Below are 24,806 nucleotides of genomic sequence, written 5' to 3'. Positions count from 1 at the left end.
CGTGTCCCTGCCCCATCCGCCTGTCCATGGCGGCCTTCTCACTCCCCCATCTCTCCCTGGGAGACTGACTCATGCTTTCAGACCCAGCTCAATTTCTGCTTCTGCTGTGAGGCTGTCTCTCTCTCCTCCCACTGGAAGGAATTGTTCTCTCTTATGTTTCTCTCATAGCACTTGGTTCATACCTTCATCATGCCACTAGGATGATACAGCAATTTGTGTGTTCCCCCTCCCCCACACCTCCCATTCTATCCTGTCTGTGTGTGTGTGTGTGTCTGTGTCTGTATATAAAATACATATCTATTTGTTTTAGACACACACACACACACACACACACACACACACACACACACACACACACAGTAAGTCTTTCTTCTTTTTTCATTTTAGAGACAGGGTCTCACCCTATCGTCCAGGCTGGAGTTCAGTGGTGCACGCTCAGCTCACTGCAGCCTCAACCTCCTGGGATCAAGTGATCCTCCCACCTCAGCCTCCCAAGTAGGTGGGACTACAGGTGCATGCCACCATGCCCAACTAATTTTTGTATTTTTTGTAGAGATGGGATGTTGCCCATGTTGCCCAGGCTAGTTTCAAACTCCTGAACTCAAGCAGTCTGCCTGCCTCAGCCTCCCAAGGTGTTGGGATTATAGGCACCCAGCCAACAAGTATTTCTTAAGTACATTATGCCAGGCATAATGGCGAACCGCATAAACACAATCCCTGCCGTCATGGAGCTTCTAGCCTAGCAAATATTTGTCTCCCATTACACTGTGAGTTCCTTGCAGATGAAGATCAGCTGTACTCCTAGTGCCTGTCACAACCCCTGGCACACAGTGGCCACCTCCCCTATGGGTGTTCACTCTGACTCTGATGGGTAGAGATGGGTGCTAGAGTGGAGGATGGGGGATAGGCTGAGTACGAGGTAAGTGGAAAGCCTGGAAAAGCCACATTCTGCCCTCTGTTTTTAAAGGACAGCCTACATTTTCCTGTGGTCAGCCCATTCTTAATGGGCCCATCATCTTGGAGCCATGAGGCAAGTTCTGAGACTTGATCTAAATGTGTCATCCAGATAGCACAGAGAAGTTTGTTCCTTTTGACGTGTGTACAGGAAGCTCATGCGGCCGCATGTGGCCTCACTTGTGTGTGTGTGTGTGTGTGTGTGTGTGTGTGTGTGTGTGTGTGTGTGTGTGTGTGTGTGTGTGTGTGTGTGTGTGTGTGTGTGTGTGTGTGTGCCCATTCTGAGAGGCGGATGGTTTGGGGTCTGGCTGCCCTATCTCATGCTGCTCTTTGTATCTTTCAGAGATCTGAAACTGGACAACGTCCTGTTGGACCACGAGGGTCACTGTAAACTGGCAGACTTCGGAATGTGCAAGGAGGGGATTTGCAATGGTGTCACCACGGCCACATTCTGTGGCACGCCAGACTATATCGCTCCAGAGGTGAGTGCAGCTGCTTGATGCAGCTCTGAAATCTGAGCTCTCCAGTAACTCTGACCAGAAATGCCACTGGCTGCTTTTATGCGCTGCAGCTTTGGAGGCAGCATTGAAAGCCAACACCTCCAGACTCATTTATGGCTGATTGGGTGAATGATGGCTGAAAATGGCCTAAGTCCCTCTAATAAGAATTTGAGTTTAAAAAAAAAAATATGTAAACTTTGCAGTTGCTTTGGGCTTTAGCCCTAAATGAAGACAAAGTGTACACCATTCATGGCTATTTATTTTCCTCTTTGTCTCTACTTAGTGATTTAATTCCAGCATCATTTAGCAGAACTAAAGAAAGGCTCTTGAATCCTTGAATCCTTCCCGTATGAGTGAGTGAACCCAGTCTCCTTTTTTTTCCACACTGATATATTTCCAGAACCCTTTCTGTTTGGGATCTGCACGAGCCCATCACAGTGGCCCAATCAGGCCATAAATATTTGTTCACCTAGATGAGAAGGCACCTCTGAGTTGACCACAGGGAAAACAGACCACTCCGTAGAAATGGAATGAAATACGCATGCTAGCACAGGAGACTTTTTTTTTTTAAACTTTGATATTTCCTAATGCATCAATTTCCCTAGTTATGAAGAACACATTTGTTAATCTGATGTATGAACCACCTCTCACGCTGCCCCCTTTGCACAGATCCTCCAGGAAATGCTGTATGGGCCTGCAGTAGACTGGTGGGCAATGGGTGTGTTGCTCTATGAGATGCTCTGCGGTCACGCGCCTTTTGAGGCAGAGAACGAAGATGACCTCTTTGAGGCCATACTGAATGACGAGGTGGTCTATCCTACCTGGCTCCATGAAGATGCTACAGGGATCCTAAAATCTGTAAGTTTGGCTTACCCAGCTAGCTTCTGATCTATTGCAAACCAGCTTGTTTTATGTGCTTCTTATGTCCTTCCAGTACCTCCCACCAGTAAACCACTAGCTCTAACTAAAATTTGTGTTGTTCTAATCTGAAGAATCAAAGAACCAGAGTTCTCTCAGGCTGTTACCCTCTCTTATGCAATAGACTCTCTCTTATGCAATAGTTATTTGGGGCCAATTTCAATAGCCCTTGATAACTTTGTTTGCCAAATAGCAAGTATTTCCAGCACTTCATAACTTTAGTTGAGGGGAGGTGATGTTTCCCCTTCATACAGTCAGGCCACACCAGAGTTTTGGGTCAAGTGAATGCCATTCCCAGCCTGTTATTATGTCAGTTTTGTTTCTGTTGGCATCTTCAAGGAGCAGGATGAAGGGGTAGGGTCTTTCTCTTAGGGCTGGGAGAGGAGAAGAAAGGTTTTCCAAACCTCTGCAGATCTCTTTTGCCTCCATGTTATTCTTATGCAAGCCAGGTGCCACGCCCAGGCTGCAGGTGCAATGTTGTAATGGATCATGCTGAGGAAGTCTTTTCTGTGTGTGCATTTAAGGCACTGTGCTGGATGCCTTTGAATTGAGGAAAAACATGTATTGGATGCCTTTATGTTGAAAATAAAGTACATGTAATTTGGGTCAGTTCTGCAACCACATTAGTTGAGCTCCAAAATCATGTACTTTCACCTGCCATATGCGGAAGGGATATAAAGGCAAATAAAAGATGAGTTTTTCAAGAAGGGATAAATCAGAACAATCTATATTCTGTTGGATAGTATCTATGGCATAAGAATTACTATCCTTAAGTTATATCCTTTCAGTAATTTGAGACAAAAGCGAAATGTGAGAAATATTTGCTATCTTGTTGAAAGACTTGTTTCTCTTTAGAAACTTCTAGCCCTATAATCAGTGCCATTTCAAGGATATTTTTTATGTGGGTCACTGTGTGCTGGGGCTGAAGGCTTGATTGGCCCTGAGAATCCTCTACATCACTAAAAGAGAAATAATCACAGAAATCCTTCTGAGGCAAATATTACCAAAGTGAATCATAACACATAGCTCAATCCTCAAGCTGAGGTGCCAGTACCCTCCTGAAATTGAGAAAGCACTAATCTCACAGAAATAAAAGCACAGTACTTTGGGATTCTACCAAATGTCTCCTATCTAACATGTTTTTGTAATAACAGTTCATTTGTTATATTAGTAGAAATTTTAGAGGAAACCATAAATATGGCTTTTATAATTTTATGGAAAAAAAAGTCATATGGAAGGGCTTGTCTTCGTGGATTTGTGCCATGAAGTTTCTTAACTTCCTGAAGGGAAATATACTCACCTAGGTTGGCTGCAGCCAATTTTGATAACATAAACCACGATAACACAGGCTCATCATGCCGCAGAGGGAGGCGGACTTTGCATGATCACTTTCCTACTTCCATGGCCCAGAACCTGGCTTTTTGTGAAAAAGCATGCCAGCCTTCTGTGGCCTGCAACAGCCACCTTCATCATACTAATGGTTTTCCATGCTCCACATATTTAGTCCAATTACTGTAGCCGATTTAGTAGTTTTAATATTTAGATGAAGGACCCCAGAGTTCATAATTCAAATGAAAATACTGGTTCAAGCCATAAAAAAATGCCCGTTGTCAGCACTGGTCACTAGGCTTGGTACCATGAAGGGTAGGAAATAAAAGTCAGTCCATGCCTCAAGAAATTTTTATATTCTCTAATATAAACACTGGATTAGCAATCCAGATCAGTGTTTCTCTGATAGATACCCTATGCCTTTTGAATCCAGGTCTAGTAGAAATCTTAAGAGGCCACATCACCATTTGAGTTGGACATTCCTAATTTTTTGTCTTTACATTTTTAGAAGTCCTCAACCTCATTCTCATGTTTCAGAGTCCTCTTGAGAGAATGCTTTCCACCTAAATCTGAAACTAGGTATCATCCCCTTAGCCTAGAACCTAGGACAAGTACTAAGCAAGGTTAAGATTCATACGGAATTTTTACGACTGTTTCTTTTTAACCAGGTGAGCTCAGTTACTTCAAGCTATATCTTTTATGTAAATATGGATATTTTTCCTAACGAGCAAATACATTATCCAGTAATAGCCTCATGGTCTTTCCTCCGAGAGGAAACAGCCTCTGGTGCCTAAGGAGAATTGCATCCAGTGGAGACTGAGTTGTTCTCTCTCCTTGTAGGTTCACTTTTGGGAAGCTACGAGTCCCTTCACTTCTCTTTATTTCAGCTCCTTTCTCATGGCAGCTGCTCCACTGATGGAGGCAGCAGCTGCGATTGTTACATATCATGTGTCTAGCACTCATTGTCCTAAATAACATTCGACTCTCTCTCTGGGTATCTTCCACATAGGAAGGAGCAGGGGCTCTGGGCTCACAGTGCCCGACCTGCCTCCCAGTCCTGTTACCTTCCGGCTGAGTGACCTTGGTGAGCCTCTGTGCCTCTCTGCATTTCAGTGTCCTTGCTTGTAAAATAGAGGTAATAAAATCCATACCATAGGGTGATTGTCCAGATTATATGAAATAATATAGGTAAACTTCCCAGGCACATAATAAGCATTCTGTTTTTTCCTCCTTCAAGGCATGTACCTTCAATGTAATTTTCTTAAAAACACTTAAATGTTGTCAGATAAAGTTACTAAAAAAAAAAGAAATCACTAAGAGGATTTCTGGGATTTTTTTTTTTTTTGTACATTTTATTCTCCATGCCTAAAAACAAGAAGCTTAAATGGTATAGATGAAAACATTCAGCTAGTCTTTGCAGGGGACTGAGACATTTAAATAGAAATGTGATCAAAGAGAAAAAAGAAATGTTCAGAGCACTGAAGACTTGAGGAGTCACACTGAGGAGGGAAAGGCATCAGAATTGGGTTGGTTAAGAACCTGCCTCCAGAGCAGAGCTGCCTGGGGGCAGATCTTGGCTCTTTGACTAATAGGCTGTGTGACCTTGGGCAAATGGCATAATTCTTGCATGCCTTAGTTTCCTCTCCATTTCCTTGAGCAAATGGCATAATTCTTCCATGCCTCAGCAGGTAGGGTATACAACCCACAGGGCTACTGCGTGGTTGGCGTGAGATAACATGTGTGGGTGCCTGAAGCAGTGCTTGGCACAGGGTACGTGCCCAGGAAGTGTCCTGCACTATTACCGCTGAGAGCTGCATGCATGAAATGATTTTTTTACAGTCTGCCCTTATCTCTGAAAAAGTATTTGTCATATTAGGAGGAGGGTTCGAGATAGCAAGGTGTGCCGTGCCAACCACTCAGGCTGCTTTCTGGCTCTAATTGCAACTTGATTTAATTAGGCCAATATAGTTATTTTACTACCAGAAGAAAACTTAGAGATTGTCCATTCCAACCCCCTCATTTTATAGATGAGGAAACCATGAGGTACTGAGAAATTGTGACTCATCAAAGGCCGTTTGACACATTACTTAAATCAATTGGGGCCTTTGCGCACTGCTGATGAGGATGTAAAATGGTGTGGATAATGGTATGATGGGAGGTTCTTCAGAAAATTAAACAGAGTTCCCATATGATCTAGCACTCCTACTTCTGGATATTTGCCCAAAAGAATTAAAAGTGGAAACTCTAATAGATATTTGTACACCCATGTCCATAGCAGCATTACGTACAATAGCCTGAAGGTGGAAGCAACCCATGTGTCCATCAACAGATGAATAGATAAGTAAGATGTGGTACGTGCACTCTGAACAAGCATTCATTTGGCTGCACAGGGCCAGATCAAGCTATACTGTGTTCTTTACCAATATTGACTTGATGGCTTTTTCCATAATTTTGTGTCCACCTAAGATCAGGCTTTCTGGGAGCTTGGTGACTTCAAGAGTTCCTCGTGTGAATAGTTGAATCCATTGGATGGTGATTTGCATAGTTCTAAAAACAGTAGGGAAATCATGAGTGCTAAGTTTTGAACTGTAATTATTTGTCTTTGCCCTTAATTTTATAGAGCTTTGTGATCATTAGAAGCATAAACACAGAATTGTAGAGCTGGAAATAGTTTAAAAATATTTTGTCCACATTTCCTCATCTGTAGATGAGGAAACTGAGGCCCAGAGAGATGAAGGGGCTTTACATATTAGAATGGAAACAACACACCCTAGACCTCATTTGACTTCTGCCACTGGTTTTCAGTCTGTAAAGGTGTGATAATAACACCTACAGTGCCCACTTCAAATAAGGCAGTATACATGAAAGCGTTTTCCAAGTGGAATGCACGATACAAGAGTGATTAGTATTGCTCACTTGTGAGTAGTAATTTCACAACACACTTAGAGATGTCATTATCCTCATCTTCTCCTTGAACAGTTCAGCAACATCATCAAGGTTATTAAGTGCTTAATTTTACACTAGGCTGTGGTAGGCTTTTATTCCTAAGGAAATTGTATTTTTATTTTTCCAGGAGCTTTTAAATCTTTACCAAAGACACATAGGTGGGGTGTAAATAGCCAAATAGATATTGATCTGTTTATTTATATAATAGGCTTATATCAACACATATGTGCATAGCAGGCATGGGTTCTGCAATACTCAGGTTCTGTGCGAGGTGCCAGGAATCCAGTGATGAGCTAGGCAGACATGATCCTGCTCTTGTGGAATTTACAGTCCAGTTGGGGTGGGGAGGGAGAAAGAAATTTTAAAGAGCAATTATACATTAACTATATACTTACAATTTAATGAGAAAAAAATTAAAATCCAAGGTTCTTTGAAAGCATTTATTTAACAGGCAGATCTAACATGACCTGGGCCACCAAAGGAGGCCATCTGGAGGAGATGACATTTAATAAAAGCTGCAGAGAAATTAGGCTTGAAAGTGTGCAGAGACCTTGAGAAAGGGAGCAGTCCATTTGAGTAGCTCAATGGCAGGAGGGTTGGAATGTGATGAGCGAAGGGGTGGGGCAGTGAGAGCTTCAGGGGAGGAAGCTGAGGGAACGTGAGAGCCCAAAGGACATCCTAGGCCACACGAAGGAGTCTGGACTTTATCTGAAGTGCCAACGTAAGTCTTTGAAGAATTCCAAGCAAGCATGAGTGATGCAATCACTACTTCATATGTAAAAGATCACCCTGGCTATTGTATAAGGAGTGGACCGACAGACTGAAGTATTTACTGATTAGGTGACTTCTAGGATTTCTTTCAAATTAATCCAGGAGTTGGGGGGAGGAACAGATGAAACAAGACTGGGTGTGTGTCAGTAACCCTCAAGGCCGAGTGATGAGTACATGAGGGTCTGTGTTACTGTCATCTAAAATTTCCACAATGGAAAAGTTGCTAAAACCACCATATAAATGAATGTCTTATACAAACAAGCTCAGCGTGTGTATATGAAGAAACATTTCTAACCTGTATAGAAAAAGTGATCTCCATCTTCACAAATGAAGGGGAAATGGTTGACAATACAAATATACAGAAAGAGCAAATGATGTGAGCCACATACAAACTCCCCTGTGGATCCTGGCCACATCTCTTAAATCCAAGTAAGAGTCTCAGGTTCCTGGCCTGGGAGTCTATGTCACCCTGATGATTTTTTGCCACAGACAAAATTAACCAGTGGTTTTAGCACAACTCATTTCTTCAGCATCCCTGAGGAGTTTCTATGCCTTCTCAAGAAGTGTCCTTCAGCCTCCAGGGTAGTAACAAAGGGTACCCCAAAGAAGCATTTTTAACAGAAAAGAGACCAGAGAAGGAGAGAATCCTCATTGTTGGACTTTGCCCCATGCTGCCTCCTTGGGGCCCTGGGAGATCTTTTCCCGGCCTGCTGGATCTGCCCTTTCCCACCGAGAGGCAGAAAGAGCTGAGCTCTCCAAGCCAGTCCTTCACAGTGCCTCTCTCTACCATCTTAGTGTGGGAGGGGCATCTTTCCATGGCTTCCTGAGATGGAGATTTATTTAAGAAGGAAAGCTTGTTGAATTCCCTCTTACCTTTTTAAATGAAAGGTATTATTATTATTCTATATCTGGGGAAACTGGTCAGACACCTGTTTATGTTACATACCATAGAGTTATAGATGTTAAAGACCTCAGGGCTTCATCTGGCGTGATGTTAGCAAGTGCCTACATGCAGGGTTAGGGAGGGTGTGTACTGTCCAGCATTCCTCTAGAAGTGTGTGATTGGCAAGGCAGGCTCCAGCATCTTCTGACCCCTAATCTAATATTACTGTCCCCACAGGCCCTCCCTGTCATCACCTTTACCACTGCCCTCTCCACCCACAACACCCCCAAGGTTGTGGACTTGTGAGTTCTTTGTGTGTAGCTGTTCAAACATTTCCTATAGACGTGGGTAGTGGACAAAGGACTTGCTTGTGAGAACTTTTCCCATGGAGTGCAGAATCAGTGGGTGCGGGGATAGTTAGAGCACACACAGTTTTTAGCCCAGGATTTCTACTTGAAAAGAATTCCCCAAATCATTAACCAGTAATCGCACATCTAAAAGTAACTTTATATGCACCCAAATAAGCACACTGGGAAGACTATTTTTCTTGCTTCCCCTTCTGTCTTTCTCTTCTTTGCTTCAAATGTTTCTGTTCAATACATAACGTGTGCGTGCCTCAAAAGCAGCCTCACCTGCGACTTGCAGAGAATGGAGTATTCACACTGGCAGGATCCTCAGAAATTAACACAAAAAAGGCATGTGACGACACACACATTTGTGTAAAAAAAAAAAATAAAAGGCATTCCAGCTGTTATTTCTTAATTTTTTTTACTTGGTTTGGGAATATATACTACCTGTTTTCTGGTGTCACCATGCCATCAGGTTTCTTAGGCTGACTAAATTATCCCAAAATGCTGATAATGATGAGACAAAAGAAAGTCTATCTTTTTTTAGGGCTTCTGAGATTCCGCTGAGTTTTGCCCTCATCTAGGTCCAGAAGGGCTTAGGGAAGTCCCAGGCGAGTCAGCAGAGCTCAGGAAACCGAAGCCTTGTCTCAGAGGTTAGTGCTCCTTTGCCGAATCATCTCCAGCAAGAAATCACGTGGCTCAGGCGGGGTCTACTCAGGTGAAGTCGGCACCCTTGTCTTTGAGCTCACACAGGTGGCTGGGCTAAATAAGTGCTGAAAGGAGCTGGGTGCATTCTCCTGAGTCACCTTTGTCGACTCTGGAAGCACTGTAAACTTGGCATCAGAAGGAGATTATAAAGTGCTTTTGTTCCTAAGCTTTATAAAGTGTGTGTGTATGCATGTGGGTTTCTCTGTCATCCAGCCTCTCAGATTTCATCTTCCGAGCATTGTCTGCAGGAATCCTGTTTGCCTCTATGCACAAAGGAGGGAGAACCACAGTTAATTCAGGGATCCTCTTTTAGCCCTGAGTGTGTCCCACATCTGTCACCAGGCAGTGAATTCCAGGAGCATTGACTGTCTTCCTGTCCATTTCCCTACTCCCCTCCTGGGAGAGGCTGGAATGCCCAAGGAAGCCAGCAAAGGTGGTCAGCCAGGAGAAGGCTGGGGAAGAGGAGGGAAAAATGGGACCTGAGTAACGCAGAGGATCCAACCCCAGATCATTAGGGCTGGTTTTTCAAACACCGTTAGGGGAAATCCAAAGAAAGTTATCAAAAGAGCCTTGAGTAAGAGGAGTGGTTAACATGCAACCTGGCAGTCTGTTGCCAGGACTGGAATGCCTGTCTGAGGAAAGGAAGCTGCTCCACAGGCCTCTTACCGAAACCCCTAGTGAGGTTAACACCCTTCAGAAAAGGAACCATTTGCTCACAGATCAAGGCCAGTGTCTGCAGAAAACAGAAAAACACTGCTCTTCCCAGAGATTTTGTATTTGGGTCTTTTTAAGTCATATAATTTTATTAAAGTTCTTGTTCTCTACTTCTTTTTCCCTCATTAGATTGTAAGTTTCCTAAGGTTGGAAGTCCTTACATTTTGATAGCAGTGTGAAGGATTTTTTAAAATTTAATTTTAATAGAGTACTCATGCTGCGTGTCTCATTTATCTCCATCTCTGCCAGGAAGATAAAGATGTCAAAGATTTTGTAAAATGACCATGGAAACTTTTCCTGTGTGGAGATTTGCTAACCAGTGTCTGTGGGTCAGAAAAGCTTTTTGTTTCAAGTTAGAAAAACTCTTGTAAACAAAAGTATTTGACTTTGTTGTTTTTTGTTTGTTTGTCCTTGCCAACTATCAAAGGTCGATAATTTGGGGCAGTTGGTCATTAGATTTGGTTTGGATGCCAAAGGTAATGCACATCCAGGATAAAGAAGGGTACTGGCCTCAATTTCATCAGAGGAGGATAAAGGACATTGCATAGTCCCCACTAGAGAATCTTTGTTTAGCACTCACTTCTCTTCAGTAGCTACATTTGGGGGATCATACCTGGAAAAAAGTAGTTTGTATAGCTTGGGCATGTAGGGTAGCAGCAGCTTTTTCTCAACACTTGGAAGTCATTGGAGAGCATTGAAATCTGCCTCATCAGTCAGACCTGCATGAGACTGGTTTGTCAGGAATAGAAGCATGTTGTCTAACAACGGGCATTGGCACAACCGCATGACCTTGGGTTTCCATCTCCGAGACTCACCTCTAACCTTTACCTACAGTTAATCAACATTGTCCCATGACCAGAATGAAGATACAAGGAAGAAATAATGATTATGAAACCCAGGAAAGGCGGGGTGTTGGGAGCCTTGGAAAGGAATTGAGTATGTGCTTATGAAGGGCTGCTGGATTCCATCACAGACAGCATGGAAAACACAGCCAGCAAACCCACCACAGATTTGAGCACTGCCCCTGCCCACTACAGGAACAGCATAGGGCATTTACTGTACTGAGTTTCATCAAGAGAAAATAAAGTACACTGTGTAGTGTGTCTCTGGAGATATCACACAGAATATTCTGATGCTGGTCAGTTACAACCTGCCAGGTAAGGCACTGACCCGCCAGCATTCTCAAATATACCCACATGCCCACTTCCTCCATCACTGGCTCAGGGAGATCAGCTTGAGCAAGTTTATTTCACTTTATTTTTAATAAAGAAAAGCCCATTTCAGACTCAAGGAAAACAAAGCATCTGTAGCTGAGGGAAGGACAATCTTCAAAATGCCAGCTTTTTTTTTCCTCCCAGAGTTTTTAATGATAAATGCAAAAATAGAAGAAAGAAAAGAGTCCCTTGATATGGGCACAGACTGTGGAGGCCGCTGGTGTCGCCACCCACCTGACACCGGACAGGCCAGTCCGGCTCTGCTTCACATGTTTTCGATGACGCAATCCTGTTCCTGCCAGGGAGCCCCTCTCATCACCTAATGGTATTGAGTATTACAACCACATTATGTGTTTGAATTTTTCTTATGGTATATTTACATATGCTTCCTTTAACTTCCACTCCCTGAACTTATTTCTCCCTGAAATTATTTCTCGTCTAATCCGTCTTCTGGCCGACAGCTCTTTGAGTATTTGAAAATTTTAAGTGTCCTTCTATCTTGTCCAGCATAAAGACCCTCAGTAGTTTGAAATAAAACCAGGTGGTCAGGATGAAGGATGCCTTGGATTTTTTCCAGCCCTGTTACTTTTCTCTGCCTTCACTTAGCACCTGCACTGTGTGTACTTCTCAGCCCTTCTCCTTCCATAGAATCAGAGGAAAAAGAATGTCACATGAGCCGACAAAGTACAACATAAGGAAACACACAAAGTGCTGTGAATTCTCATCAGGTGAAGTCCTGAGTGTCATTTATTAGGAGAAAGTAAAGTAAACTGTGTAATGATTCTCCTCACCTGTCGGTCCAAATATCTTAACCCAGAATCCAAATACGATTGGTAGCCTCAAGAGGAAGTCTAGTGTAGGGACTGAGAGCAAAGATCTGAGTTAAAATCCTGACTGTAGCACTCCCAAACTGTGTGACAGGTTACAAATGGGTCTGTTTCTCAGTTTCCTAATCTTTAAAATGGGAATAATAACCACAGTTGCTGTAAGGATTATATCCAATGAATTTGGAACACTTAATGCCTATGCAACAAAAGAGTATGCAGCATACACATATAGTAGTAATGGCTACCACTTCTTAAGCTGTAACTTGTATCAAACTGTATCATTCTCTACTCTCTCCACTCCTGCAGCTTCCCCCTTCTCAAACCGGTCTGGATACCTGGCAGGGTGGTCCATTGCCATGAGTGTGCAGGTTACTAGTTCCAGCCCTCCCCAGCAAATTCCATCCAGATCCAATCTGAGCAGGCTAGAGCACCTCTCCTTCTCTTGGCTCGTCCAGTATTCCATAGCAGCACCATTCTGTATAAGAACCTAGACTTGGGAAGATTACGGTTTGTTTCCCCAGAGCGATTCAGGAAGTCTATTGTCTGTCCTTTCCACCCTACCAAGCCCCATCCCACCCTCAGTGGACTGTCATCAGCCCCATCTTGCATTTAAATGTCTGTCACTGCCTTCTCCTATGGAAAAGTGACTTATCAATGCCAGGTCCAAGCCTAGTGTCTCTCCCATACTGTGCAGCCATATCCCTGCACGACCACTGCCCTGAGCTGGAGGGTGCTGCTAGTACAGGGTGTCTCCAGATCTTCCCAACAGCCAGCAGGAGGGGTATGAAAAGAGAAGGTTGGTCTTCATAACTGGGTCAGACTCTGCGTGTGCCAGCAGCATCCTTCAGACAGACACGCGCCTGCAACACGCATGCGTGGTGTGCTTCTCGTCAGCCCCAGGTGGCCATGAAGGTCTATGGCCACGGCAAGGTTGGGCGTCATGGTTGTGAACCATACTCTATTCTGTGTCCTGTGCCCTTTCTCTGCCCTTTCTCCCCAAGACCCTCTTTAGAGCCATAAAATGCCTTCTCCCCATTTAGGATCATCGTTCTGGAATATTGGTAGGAAGGTTCTGTGTCATGGTTTCCTTCCCTTCTAACTTGCCAGCATTAGCTGCTAACTCTCTCTCTGCCCTTTGTTTAAGGTCTGAAATTGAATGAATGGAGACGGTCATTTTGTTTGCCCAACAGCCAAATCCAACCATTAGGTAGAAAATACAGTGTTCTCTGGCTCCTGGAAGAAAATCTTATTAGACTAATTGCTTTATTTATATAACTTGTCCTCTTCCTATGAAATCAGACAGATTTTGAAAGAGGAAAAACATACTTGTAGCCATTACTTATATTTTAGTGAGTTTCAAAGTACATTTGGGCCCAGTTATTTCAAGACTCATAATGGCACAGTGTTAGTTTAAACTCTATAATCTGGAACATCCAACAACTCAAAACTGAAGCTGCCTCCTGTGTAGCACAGCCCACAAGATGTGATAAGCACCATACCTGCCACCAGATTTGCAAAGAAGCTGCTCCACTGCATCGTTCTTGCTGCATTTAGTATCTCTGTTCTGTTGTTAATGCAGATATAGTTGCACATTAAAACCTGTTGTTTGTAGGCTGGGCATGGTGGCTCACACCTGTAATCCCAGCACTTTGGGAGGCTGAGGCAGGCGGATCACTTGAGGTCAGGAGTTCGAAACCAGGCTGGCCAACATGATGAAACCCTGTCTCTACTAAAAATACAAAAATTAGTCGGGCGTGGTGGTGCACACCTGTAATCCCAGCTACTTGGGAGGCTGAGGAAGGAGAAGCACTTGAACCTGGGAGGGGGAGGTTGCAGTGAGCCAAAACTGAACACCATTGCACTCCAGCCTAGACAACAAGAGTGAGACTCCATCTCAAAAAAAACAAAAAACTATTGTTTGTATTCTCATTTTAAGATTGTCTTAGAAAAGGTTTTCCTTCAGGAAAAAAAAAAAAAAAAAGTTTTCCAAACAGGGTTTGGTGGCATGTGCCCATATTCCCAGCTACTCAGGAGGCTGAGGCAGGAGGATCACTTGAGCTTAAGAGTTTGAGACCAGCCTGAACAACATAGGAAGATCCTATCTCAGAAATTTTAAAAAAGCAAGAAACATTATTTTCCAAAGACCGTTCCTCCCACTGTGCTACTGGAGCCTAGGACAGTGAAGGCAGAAAGAGATTTTGTTCTCTCTTTCCTGGCTGTAGAAGAACAGGGAGAGCCAGATGAGCCTCAGGGTCAAGGCTGACCTCAGAGTGTAGTCTCTCAACAGCTTTCTATCTGTGCCCCTGCCTTTAAATAGAACAGGATGGACTTACAAGCTTGGCATTTGGGTCCCATTAGGGACATAAGCAAATAATGGAAGTATTCTGTAAAAGAATTATGCTGCCACTGTTCATAGCAGTGGGAACAGAGTGTTTAGGGACAGTCTATTCGAGCCTAGGAAGGCAACAAGATATTCACTAATACTATCATTTCTTGAGGGCTTTCTTTGTGCCAGGTGCTTTACGTTAATTCTCTCATTGACCCATCATAACTTTTTAAAATATAGGAAAATCTTCATTTTAGAGTTGAGAAATCTAAGGCCCAGAGAAGTTAAGAAATTTGTCCACGGTCACACAGTAACTCAGTGGTGGAAGAATTATACAAACACAAGCAGTGACACCGCAGAGCCTGACCAGCCCTCCATGTCAGAGAAGCTGTTAGTTCTTTCAGCCTTCTCTGGCTTGCAGGAGGCCTCCCAGGACATTCTTATACAAACTTGGCCCAAATCCTTTACATGTCCCCTTAGAACTAGCCTCAGGAGGGAGCATGCCTGCTTGCTTTCCCCTGCAGCCACACCTCCTCTGTAGTCTGGGAAAAAAACTGTTAAGTGGCTCATTCTCAGGGCCAGGTGTGTCTCTGATTCCTTGAGTATCCTCTAGTTCAGTTCTACTGTAATGAGGGCCACAGCAGGAAGGGGAACATAAAATGAGTCCCCAAGTTCTTGACCCTTCTCTTTCCCCTGCTCTTCAGTCAGTTTGAGACTTACACTTGGGGTAGAATCCAGATTTTCCACCCTGGTCCCCTCAGTCACTCTCTGCAGCTTATGAAGTGCTTTTCTTGGCCCTAGAAAACATTCTGCTTCCTTTAGTAAATGTGTGCAGAATATTTCATGAAGTCACATTATTTTCCTCTTTGGCCGACTTTCCCTCTTGGATCACAGTCAGGGAGAAGGTCAGCTGAGGTGAGGCAACTTTTCAGTGTGACCTTAGATGTGGATGAAAGTGATGGCCCCGAGCAGCACAATTGTTAACTTACTGGCATTTGGGTCCCATTAGGGACAAAAACAAATAATGAAAGTTTTCTGCAAAAGGATTATGCTGTCACCATTCACGGCAGTAGAAACAGAGAGTTTAGGGAAAGGCCTGTGCCCAGCCTAAGATGGCAAGCTGTCCACCTCCAACTCCACACATCTGCACCAACGTGAACTGTGAAAGATTTCAGGCCTGGGACTAATGTTAAGTGTTCCCTTAACTCCTCATCTCCACATCATTGGAGCGGGGTAGTGGTAGAAGGGCCACCCCACCACCACCACAACACACAAAGCTTCTACCCCCTTAGCATCACCCCGGACCCTCCTTCTCCCGCTCCTGGTTTCTGTTTCATGGTATTCATCCTCCTCTGGCCTCTTCATGGCATCCTCCAGCTGCCACCCTGGCTGCTTCTCACCCTACGCCAGGGGTCAGGAGCCATGAAAGTCCGTGAGTGATGCCAGCCAGGTGGGAGGCTATAGGGAGTGGTGGGGCATGTGGCTGTCCGGGCATCTGATGCCCCATGAAAAGCAGCAGCCCCTGCTCAACTCCAGGTCGTTTCTATGAAAGGAGTGCAGGCCCAGTGTTCCCGAGTATCTCATTTTCCACGAGAAGTTGGAAAACCTGACTTTTCATGTGATGTAATGTGACATTTCCTAGTGTTTAAATGTTTGAGAAGTAATTAAAATCATTTCAAAACGCACTATGTAGACTGAATAAAATGTGTCTGAGACCTAGGGCTGGTCTCAGTTCTTTTTTTTTTGAGATGGAGTCTCGCTCTGTCGCCCAGGCTGGAGTGCAGTGGTGCAATCTCGGCTCACTGCAAGCTCCGCCTCCCTGGTTCACGCCATTCTCCTGCCTCAGCCTCTCCGAGTAGCTGGGACTACAGGCGCCCACCACCACGCCCAGCTAATTTTTTGTATTTTTAGTAGAGACGGGGTTTCACCGTGGTCTTGATCTCCTGACCTCGTGATCCTCCTGCCTCGGCCTCCCAAAGTGCTGGGATTACAAGCGTGAGCCACCGTGCCTGGCCTGGCTAGTCTCAGTTCTGGTCTGTCTCTCTCCCTTTCCACAATCTAACCTGCCCTCCCAGCTTCAGTGGTTACTCAAATTTCAATGTCTCTGAGCGTTAGATGGCCAGCCCTGGCCTGCACCCCAGATTTACCCTAGAATTCAGCTGCATGTGGTTGCCCACACACCTCCAATGCAAAGCAGAGCCTAACAACCTCCCAGATTTGGCAGACTGTAGGATCTCAGTAAGTGTGAGCTGTTTTTGTCTTTGTTCCACTAACAAAAATACTACTACTACTAACACTGCTACTAATACTCATGCTACAAAGAATAATCTCTTGCCCCTCTTTTGTTGCCTGTTTCTGTTTCTCAACACCACTGCCCCATCAGGCAGCCAGGGAGGACCCTGTGATCTTGGACTCTTCGCTCCCATTCCAGGCAGTTAGTGGATTGTGTTTATTCTTCCACGGCCCTCTAGAATGTGCTTCCAACTCTTCCTTCTGAGTAACTAGAAACTCTCTTAGTTGCTGAACTTGTCATGTGTTCTCAGCTAATGTCGCAGCCTCTAACTGCTCGCTACCAGGCGCTACCTCTGCATTTAAGATTTATTCATCACTCATCACACTGTGGCTAGTGTCATCCCCTAAATTGCCGTGCAGCTCTCATCACTCACCTCTGATGGATCCCACCGGCTGCCCCTGCAGTTCCTCAGCCATCCCTGCATGCCAGCTGTACCAGGCACTTGTATGCCTGTGCATTTGTGCTGGCTGTGCCCTCAGGCACATTTTCTTCCTTCTTGCCTACTATGTTAATTCTGTTTGTCCTCATCTCTGTTCAAATGCCACCTCTTCCATGAGGCTGTCCCTTTCCTTCCCACCACCAGCACCAGTGTTATTTGCCCCGTCCCTCTTCCGAGCTCTCATAGCACTTGATCTAAGTCTCTTTTCATTTCATCCGGCTGTGTATTATGAAGTTTGCTTGATTCTTCCCCCTTCTCTTGATTAGCTCCTAGGTGAAGAGACACTGTCTTTGTCATCTGCATATCCCAAAGAAACCCCTAATGTGCTGCCTTACATGTAGTAGACACCCTGAAAACCTTTGTCAATTGAAGCTAAGTTTGTTTGTGTGTGTGCGTGTGTGTGTGTGTTTTGTTTTTTCTTTTTTTTTTTTTTTTTTTTGGTAAGTTGAGGATGGCTGCATCTAAAGGGCTCAGGCCAAAGTATTAAAAACAAAAGTGCTTGGTTATTCAAAAGGATTTATCAGAACCCCAAGAGGCTAAGTATCAAGCTAGTGAAAGGGTTATAATGCCTGTCCCCAATTCCAAGGGTGCAGTTTTTAGACGACGGACGGTCGTGTTTGGTCTACTTGTCGTCAGGCAAGGCGTCTTCCGCAGTGCCCCATGGAAGCTTGGGTTCAGTGCCAGGGGCAGGGAGGAATGGGCAAGCCTCTTGGACACTGGGGCTTCAGCCATCCTGGCATATAGAGTCCCGCACTGTTTGTCTTGCCCAGAAGAACAAGCTGTACCCACCCATTCACAAGATGTCCTCTCTCACATCATTGGCAGGCCTGGGAATTTCCCACAGGCCATCTGGGTGTGTTCTGCCGTCCTGTCTCCCAAGTTTTTTGCAGCATTGTTTCTTGTTAATTAGCTCTTAGAACAGCAACTGCTCTTCCATCAGGAATTGTATCCCGTTGACTTTCCTAAGGCAAGAACCTACTCATTTCTTTTTTGTAAGCATTTTCCCCCTTCCTGCCTGCACTGCACAGGCTTACTCAGGGAGAGCCCATGCAGTGTGAACTAACTCCTAGCTCTTACAGAACTGAGTTACTTATAAGATATGCATCTCCTGAATCCCGGGTGACCACTCTAAGTGCCTGGAGTGGCAGCTGCTCTGACTGGGCCTGTGCAGCTCTGAATGCTGCATTTACTTTTGGGTCCTGCCTCCAACCCAGAACCACCTGTGGCCTTTAATTCCTGTTACTAGGAGAGAGGAGAAGCGATTAAACCCTGTCAGTATATTCATTTATTAGCTGCCCTTTGAAGCTTTTTTGAAAGCATTTTACAAGGTATATCCCATCAGGTTGCTTAGGAACTTTTGCAGCCTCCTTCTGCAACACTGTCATTTTCATTGGAATCAACACTGGCAGCTTGACACCTCTGGACACCTGGCTTGAGGGGGGTGGGGCACCTCCAAACACTGTCTTTCCATGTCTGCACCTTCAACAAGATTTTCTCTGTAATTTCAGCTCCAAAACAATTTCTATAAACACAGCATTACTTTTGTGTTGTTCACAAATCAGATTTGGAAAGAGGTGCTTGGGGACTGTCATAAGTCTATTTAAAGATAACCTGATTTAAATAAAAACAAAAACAAAACTTTTTATCCAAGGCAATTTTCTTTCAATATGGGAAATTAAATTAGCTTCAATGTCTTTGAAATTGAGAACTACACTCCGGCCATGAAAAGTGAATTATCCTTTACTAATCCTTGCTCAGGAAGTGATCAGAACACCTTTCCTGGCTATTTTGTGAAAGCAGATTTAGCCCAGCATATTTTGATAGGAGCCCAGCACTAAGGAAGTTTCCCAACTGATGGAAATACAGAGAATCTCTATGCACACATCGCTTAGCTGTGTGGCAGTGCTCGTTTTAGTTTTTGGTCTATGGAGCAATGGAATCTCAGTCATTGAACCTACTTCAAAACAGCGGCGGTGGGGGAAACATCTTGAAGAAAAGCCTTTCATCTAGAGCTATGATATCTTCGCTGCATAAAGAAAAGTGGCCAACTTTGTTTTTTTCTAGAGCCAGGACACAGACATTTTCAGTATGTCACCTTTGCTGCTTCTATACACAGATCTTCAAAAATAACGACTCTCTCTCCTCTCTGTGGTCTCGTCAGAGAGCGGGAATCCTGGCCAGCTGGTCAGGTCACTCAGAAAAATGGCACAGCTGTTTCTGAAAGTAGCCCCATTCATAAGATGTCTGCTGCCCACAACTGCAGTGTTGGGGAAAGGCACACTGTTATAAAGAGCTGCTTTTCTTTAAAGAGGAAAGAAAAATACATGGTGTTTACAGAAAAGAAAACTGGACCCTCCTGCTTTCTTTTAGTGGCCGTGTCTGAAATGGAAGTGGGAAAAGCCATAAATCCACACAGGCAATTGCGCCTTTAAGGCATGATTCATACTGACTGTGCTGCCTGTGATGGAAAACCCAGCTAGTTAAGCAAGACCTGCCAGAAAGTCTCGCACAGCTTCTCTGCCACCGCTGATGCCTGCTGTCTTGTGACATGCTGGTTGTATGTGAATGAATGATTGACGCTTTCTCTCTCTCTCACTCAGTTCATGACCAAGAACCCCACCACGCGCTTGGGCAGCCTGACTCAGGGAGGCGAGCATGCCATCTTGAGACATCCTTTTTTTAAGGAAATCGACTGGGCCCAGCTGAACCATCGCCAACTAGAACCACCTTTCAGACCCAGAATCGTAAGTGTCCCAGGCTGTCACAGAGACTTTCCTTTCTTCAGATGTCACAGCATTCCACCAAAGTCCATAGAACAGCTGGATGGCCCCGTGGGTGACAGACCAGAAATTCAGCCGGACACTACACAGGGCAGCCTCCCCTGGGGGGGCAGCTGGGCTCCTTGTCCATCTTGTCCATGGGACAACATGTCTTCATGTGCCCAGGTTAACTCTTACCAAGTTTCACCCCTCGTTTACCCAACCTCCAACTTCCCTCAACCTAAATTAAAATCTTGTAGGGTATAAGAGGCCTGAAACTTTCCAGTTTTCCCCCAAAAGAGTTTGGCTAATTGAGAAAGTCATTGTTCTAGCCAATTTCCTCATTCTCCTTGGGGCACTTTTTGTGCCTTTTCTAAGCCCCTGAGAAAGCAGAGAGGGTATGAGATGTCGCTCACTTCACTGAGCCTGGCCTCTTGGCTTGGAGAACCTGGGTCTGTAATAGCTGCTGCAGTGCAGAGCCCAGGCCAGGCTCCCTTTGACCGAAGAAATACTGGGATCTCCAGGGGCTCCTCTCCAAGCTCTGCAGCTGAGGCGGGTGGCCTTCCTGAGCGTGGTCCCGCTTGTGGTCTGAGAGCTGAGCTCGTGCTCATCTGTGGGTCAAGAGCTCCACAGTGGGAAGGCAGAGAAGCAAGGCTAGCGATAGATCAAGAGTGATGGGGAGGCCTGGCATGGTGGCTCACGCCTATAATCCCAGCACTTTGGGAGGCCGAGGCAGGTGGATCACTTGAGGTCAGGAGTTTGAGACTAGCCTGGCCAACATGGCAAAACTCCGTCTCTACTAAAAATACAAAAAAGAAAAAAGAAAAAAGAAAAGCCTGGTGTGGTGATGCACACCTCTAATCCCTGCTACTCAGGAGGCTGAAGTAGGATTGCTTGAACCTAGGAGGTGGAGATTGCAGTGAGCCGAGATTGCGTCATGCACTCCAGCCTGGGCAACTGAGTTAGACTTTGTCTCAAAAAAAAAAAAAAAAAGTGATAGAGAAATATCATTGATTCAGGTAAGATCAGTGAGATGTGTGATACTCACTTAGAAATGATCTTTGCAGCATTTGTTTATACAGATATAAAATACTCAACTTTTAAAAACATACAGTGCACTTAATCACTAACAGCCTACTAGGCTGTTGGACACCAGGCACCTAGAGGTAAAGCCGTTCCTTCAATGGTCAGCCCCCTGCCAGCCCCGCTGGGATTAGGGACAGCATGGCCTTCAGAGGCAGGAGCCTGTAGTCCTAACTGCACAGCTGGTCCAGCAGGGTGGAACGCTTCTACCTAGAGAGTAAAATGACCGACAGTTGTTCCCTAAGCTCAGCACTTGCAAGAAATCTTTCGGGAAGATCTCTTCAAATGTCTAGAACTCTGCGCAAACAATAGGTAGAACAAGTGTGAACCTACCCAACCTCTGTTGACAAATATAGCTGCACACCCCTCAGCGAGGCCTGCTGTGAAATGCCACCCTGGTGAAATGAGAATAAAGGGTGAATGAGCCAGCTGCTTTTGGATGACCAAATTAATTCTTAGCCTCCCATTAAGACAGGCCTGCTCAGCAAGATTTTCATGGGATTAGTAAATTGATGGTTGCCAAATGCCATAAAAAATGCACCATGCAGTAGACTTGCTGTAAAGCACAGTTTCATCATAACAATAACTGTAAATAATGCTACTGAACAAGCTACAGAGCACTCCTCTGAACTCACTGGAATGGGCTATGTCCCATGCAAGATGAGTAAGCCTCAAGCGCATAAAATCTCACCTTGTTTCCCTTTTTTTGACAGAAATCCCGAGAAGATGTCAGTAATTTTGACCCTGACTTCATAAAGGAAGAGCCAGTTTTAACTCCAATTGATGAGGGACATCTTCCAATGATTAACCAGGATGAGTTTAGAAACTTTTCCTATGTGTCTCCAGAATTGCAACCATAGCCTTATGGGGAGTGAAAGAGAGGGCACGAGAACCCGAAGGGAATAGAGATTTTCCAGGAATTTCCTCTATGGGACCTTCCCAGCATCAGCCTTAGAACAAGAACCTTACCTTCAAGGAGCAAGTGAAGAACTCTGTGAAGGATGGAACTTTAAGATATCAACTATTTCGAGTCCAGAGGGAGCCATGGCACTAGAAATAGTTGATCATGAAATGAGATTTTATGAAGTATACTGCTCCACCTATGAGCGTCTGTCGCTGTGGGCTTGGGATGTTAACAGGAGCCAAAAGGAGGGAAAGTGTGAAGAATAAAGTAGATCTGAGAAATTCTGAGCCAATCAGGCTTCTTAATTCAAGAGACAAACCAAGACTTTCTGTCAACTCTGCTGTGCTCTTCTTTAAGCCAATGAACCCCAATTCCTGGCAGTCTACAAGAAGTCTCTTAATGCTAATGAAGAATTTAAAGGTCTTTTTAAGGAAATGAAGGGCTTTCCAAATAGAATGATTTACTCTGAAGAAACAAACAATGGTATCTCTGAAACTCACAACCTAAAGCCCAATCTTGAAAATATGTTGTGCACCAAGACAACTGCTTCAGCTTCTTCTCTTATCCTTACTTTCTTTAATAGATATTTATTAAAGTGTCCAGTGAAAAGGTGCCACAATACCCAGTATTGTAAACAACAGGTTTGCATTCATGAAGCTTTCATTCATTCTGGAGTCTACTAATTTACCTGAGTGGTGTTTGCATTCTGTGAAATGCCTCTCCATGTTGCATATGTCACACTTTTGTCTGCACATAACTCTTTTTTCACAAGAAGGGTCACTGCCACAACAGCACAGTCAGCGAGCGAATTACAGGTGCCTGCTGCCTGCCTACCTGGGGAATCTGATCTTGTCTATATTGCCGTGTGCTCCTCACTGAAGAATTGCAGGCCACTCATGTCAGTGACCAGATTTGTGGCTTATAAACATTAGCAGTTTATTTATGTTTTAAGATGCAAAGATGTGTGTTTGATATTCACTTTAATAATTAGAAATGGATCTTATAAACAGGGCATATATCAAAGATGACCTTATAATATGTACCCGAATATACAGTTCAAGAATTTTGTCTGACTGGAAATAAATGCATTTTGTAGCAAAAGGAAGTTTTTTGACTAGAATGATTTGTCTCCTTCCCACTAAGACAGTAGATTTCCAATCAAAATAAAACCTTGAGCAGAATGGGTAGAACTCAACTCACAGAAAATTCCTGAGAGGAGAGGTTGATACAAGCTTCTGTGATTCTCTGAAATAGATGTGGCCTGTCTCTTACTGACCAAAACTTCTGTCCTGAATGAGGGTAATGACTGCTAAGCATAACTGTAACAGACCAACCCTCAAGATCTCAGGGGCTAGACACCATAAATGTTTATTTCTCATTCACATAAAGTAGCATGTAAGTTCAACCATCTTCCTCCATCTTATAACTACACCATCTGGAAAATGTAGCTTTCCAAAGTCTCCAGAGCAAGGAAGAGACATGGAGGGGGTGCCGGCTGCCTGCCTACCTCTCCTAGGAGGGACACACCTCACCTCTTCTCACAATGACTGGCTAAAACATGGCTTCCCTCTAACTACAGACGGGATAGGGGAATTACAGAGCATCTGAGGAGTAGCTGGCTAGTACTGACAGTCTCTTCTCTGTCATAGGTTCTTTTTTTTGCATTCCAATGTAAACACTTACTTTTGAATGAATAGAGTAGCTAGGAACTTCCCTTTCCATTTGTGTAGCACTTAGCACTCATAGTCATCACTGTCACTCACATCATGCCACTAGATCTTCATGACATGCCCACTATTCCCACTGATGATAGTGTGAGTACTGCAGTACATACTACAAATGGGAAGAGAGGCTCAGAGAAGTTGAGTTCATTGGTTTCCCAAAGGGTTCGGGCTTGGTAAAGAGTAGATCCAGGTCTAGGGTCTAAATCTTTGATGCTATAGTCTGGGAAAGGGAAGGATCATTCTGACTTTGGGACTTTTTTGGCCTTCATAGTTCCTCTACTTTGGGTCTTCTGTTGCTCTGTGGGATTGATTAGCTTTTTGGTATGGTTAACTCCACTCTGGTATAGAACCACAAAAAATAAAGCATGCCTCCTGTTTCATTCACAAAACTCATTATCATAGCCACGCAGAGCCAAAACACTGTCTTTGGTAAGTCTGCGATCACTCAGCAACTTCCTTCTTCACAATTGCTTCTCAAGCCCACTACCTGGGTTCCCCAGTTTGGGTTGAGTCCATTCTTTTGAGGCTGTTTATTCCGTGCCTATCAGGTTATTCAACAGCTAATGTTTATATCTGAAAAGAGAGAAGATACACAGGATATTTACCTAAAGCTCAAATGAGCCTTCAATTCCTGGTTACAATTCTACTTCACATCTTTCTTCAGTTCTGCTAGACCTGGCATCCCCTTCCAAGGGATCACAAGACTGTCTTGCCCACACTTCCTGAAGAAGGCTGGCACGGAGCAGGTAGTGAACCATTCAGGCAGCTGGGCCAGAGTCCACTGGGGCTGCTGGGTTCCCTCAGCACAGTGGGCAGCATGGAGGTCAAGATGAGGTCACATTGGGACCTTTTACTCACTCAGGTCCATCTTAAGACATCCTCAGGCCTTATCATCCCACTGTCCTTCCCAGCCAGTCCTCATCCCACACCCATTTGCTCCTGCTCTCCCAAGCTATTCCACACTGACCTAACTGAATTAGACACATGGCCTTGAGTGTTTGAAAGGACAATAACTTCAAGCCTTTGCTTTGGGATGTGGGTCAGCCTTTGACTGCAAAAGGTGCTTTCACTTAATGACTAACATGTTGCATGTTTATTACATGTGAAGCCCTGTTCTAAATACTTTAAATGTATTTACTTATTCAATACCCCCCATGAGGTGGGTAC

At 44.4% G+C, this 24,806-nt stretch overlaps 1 protein-coding gene across 3 annotated transcripts in view; it reads left to right on the top strand.

Annotated features, from left to right (window-relative positions):
- PRKCH (protein kinase C eta) overlaps window positions 1-24,806 on the top strand; it is a 262,819-nt gene that overhangs the window by 207,561 nt on the left and 30,452 nt on the right. The window contains exons 11-14 of one of the 3 annotated variants that reach the window (XM_032179336.2): window positions 1,298-1,436; window positions 2,124-2,312; window positions 19,770-19,913; window positions 21,725-23,021. In XM_032179336.2, the coding sequence (XP_032035227.1) occupies window positions 1,298-1,436; window positions 2,124-2,312; window positions 19,770-19,913; window positions 21,725-21,871 (619 nt within the window). In that variant the 3' untranslated portion in view covers window positions 21,872-23,021. Of the gene's footprint in view, window positions 1-1,297; window positions 1,437-2,123; window positions 2,313-19,769; window positions 19,914-21,724; window positions 23,022-24,806 lie in introns of those variants that run through there. The other 2 variants (XM_058429460.1, XM_058429459.1) reach the window with 2 other exon arrangements.

The sequence above is a fragment of the Hylobates moloch genome, unplaced genomic scaffold (genome assembly GCF_009828535.3).
Source record: "Hylobates moloch isolate HMO894 unplaced genomic scaffold, HMol_V3 SCAFFOLD_16, whole genome shotgun sequence".
In the NCBI taxonomy this organism is placed as follows: Eukaryota; Metazoa; Chordata; class Mammalia; order Primates; family Hylobatidae; genus Hylobates; species Hylobates moloch.
Note: the sequence above shows the minus strand (reverse complement) of the source record. Positions and strands in the feature narration are given on the sequence as shown.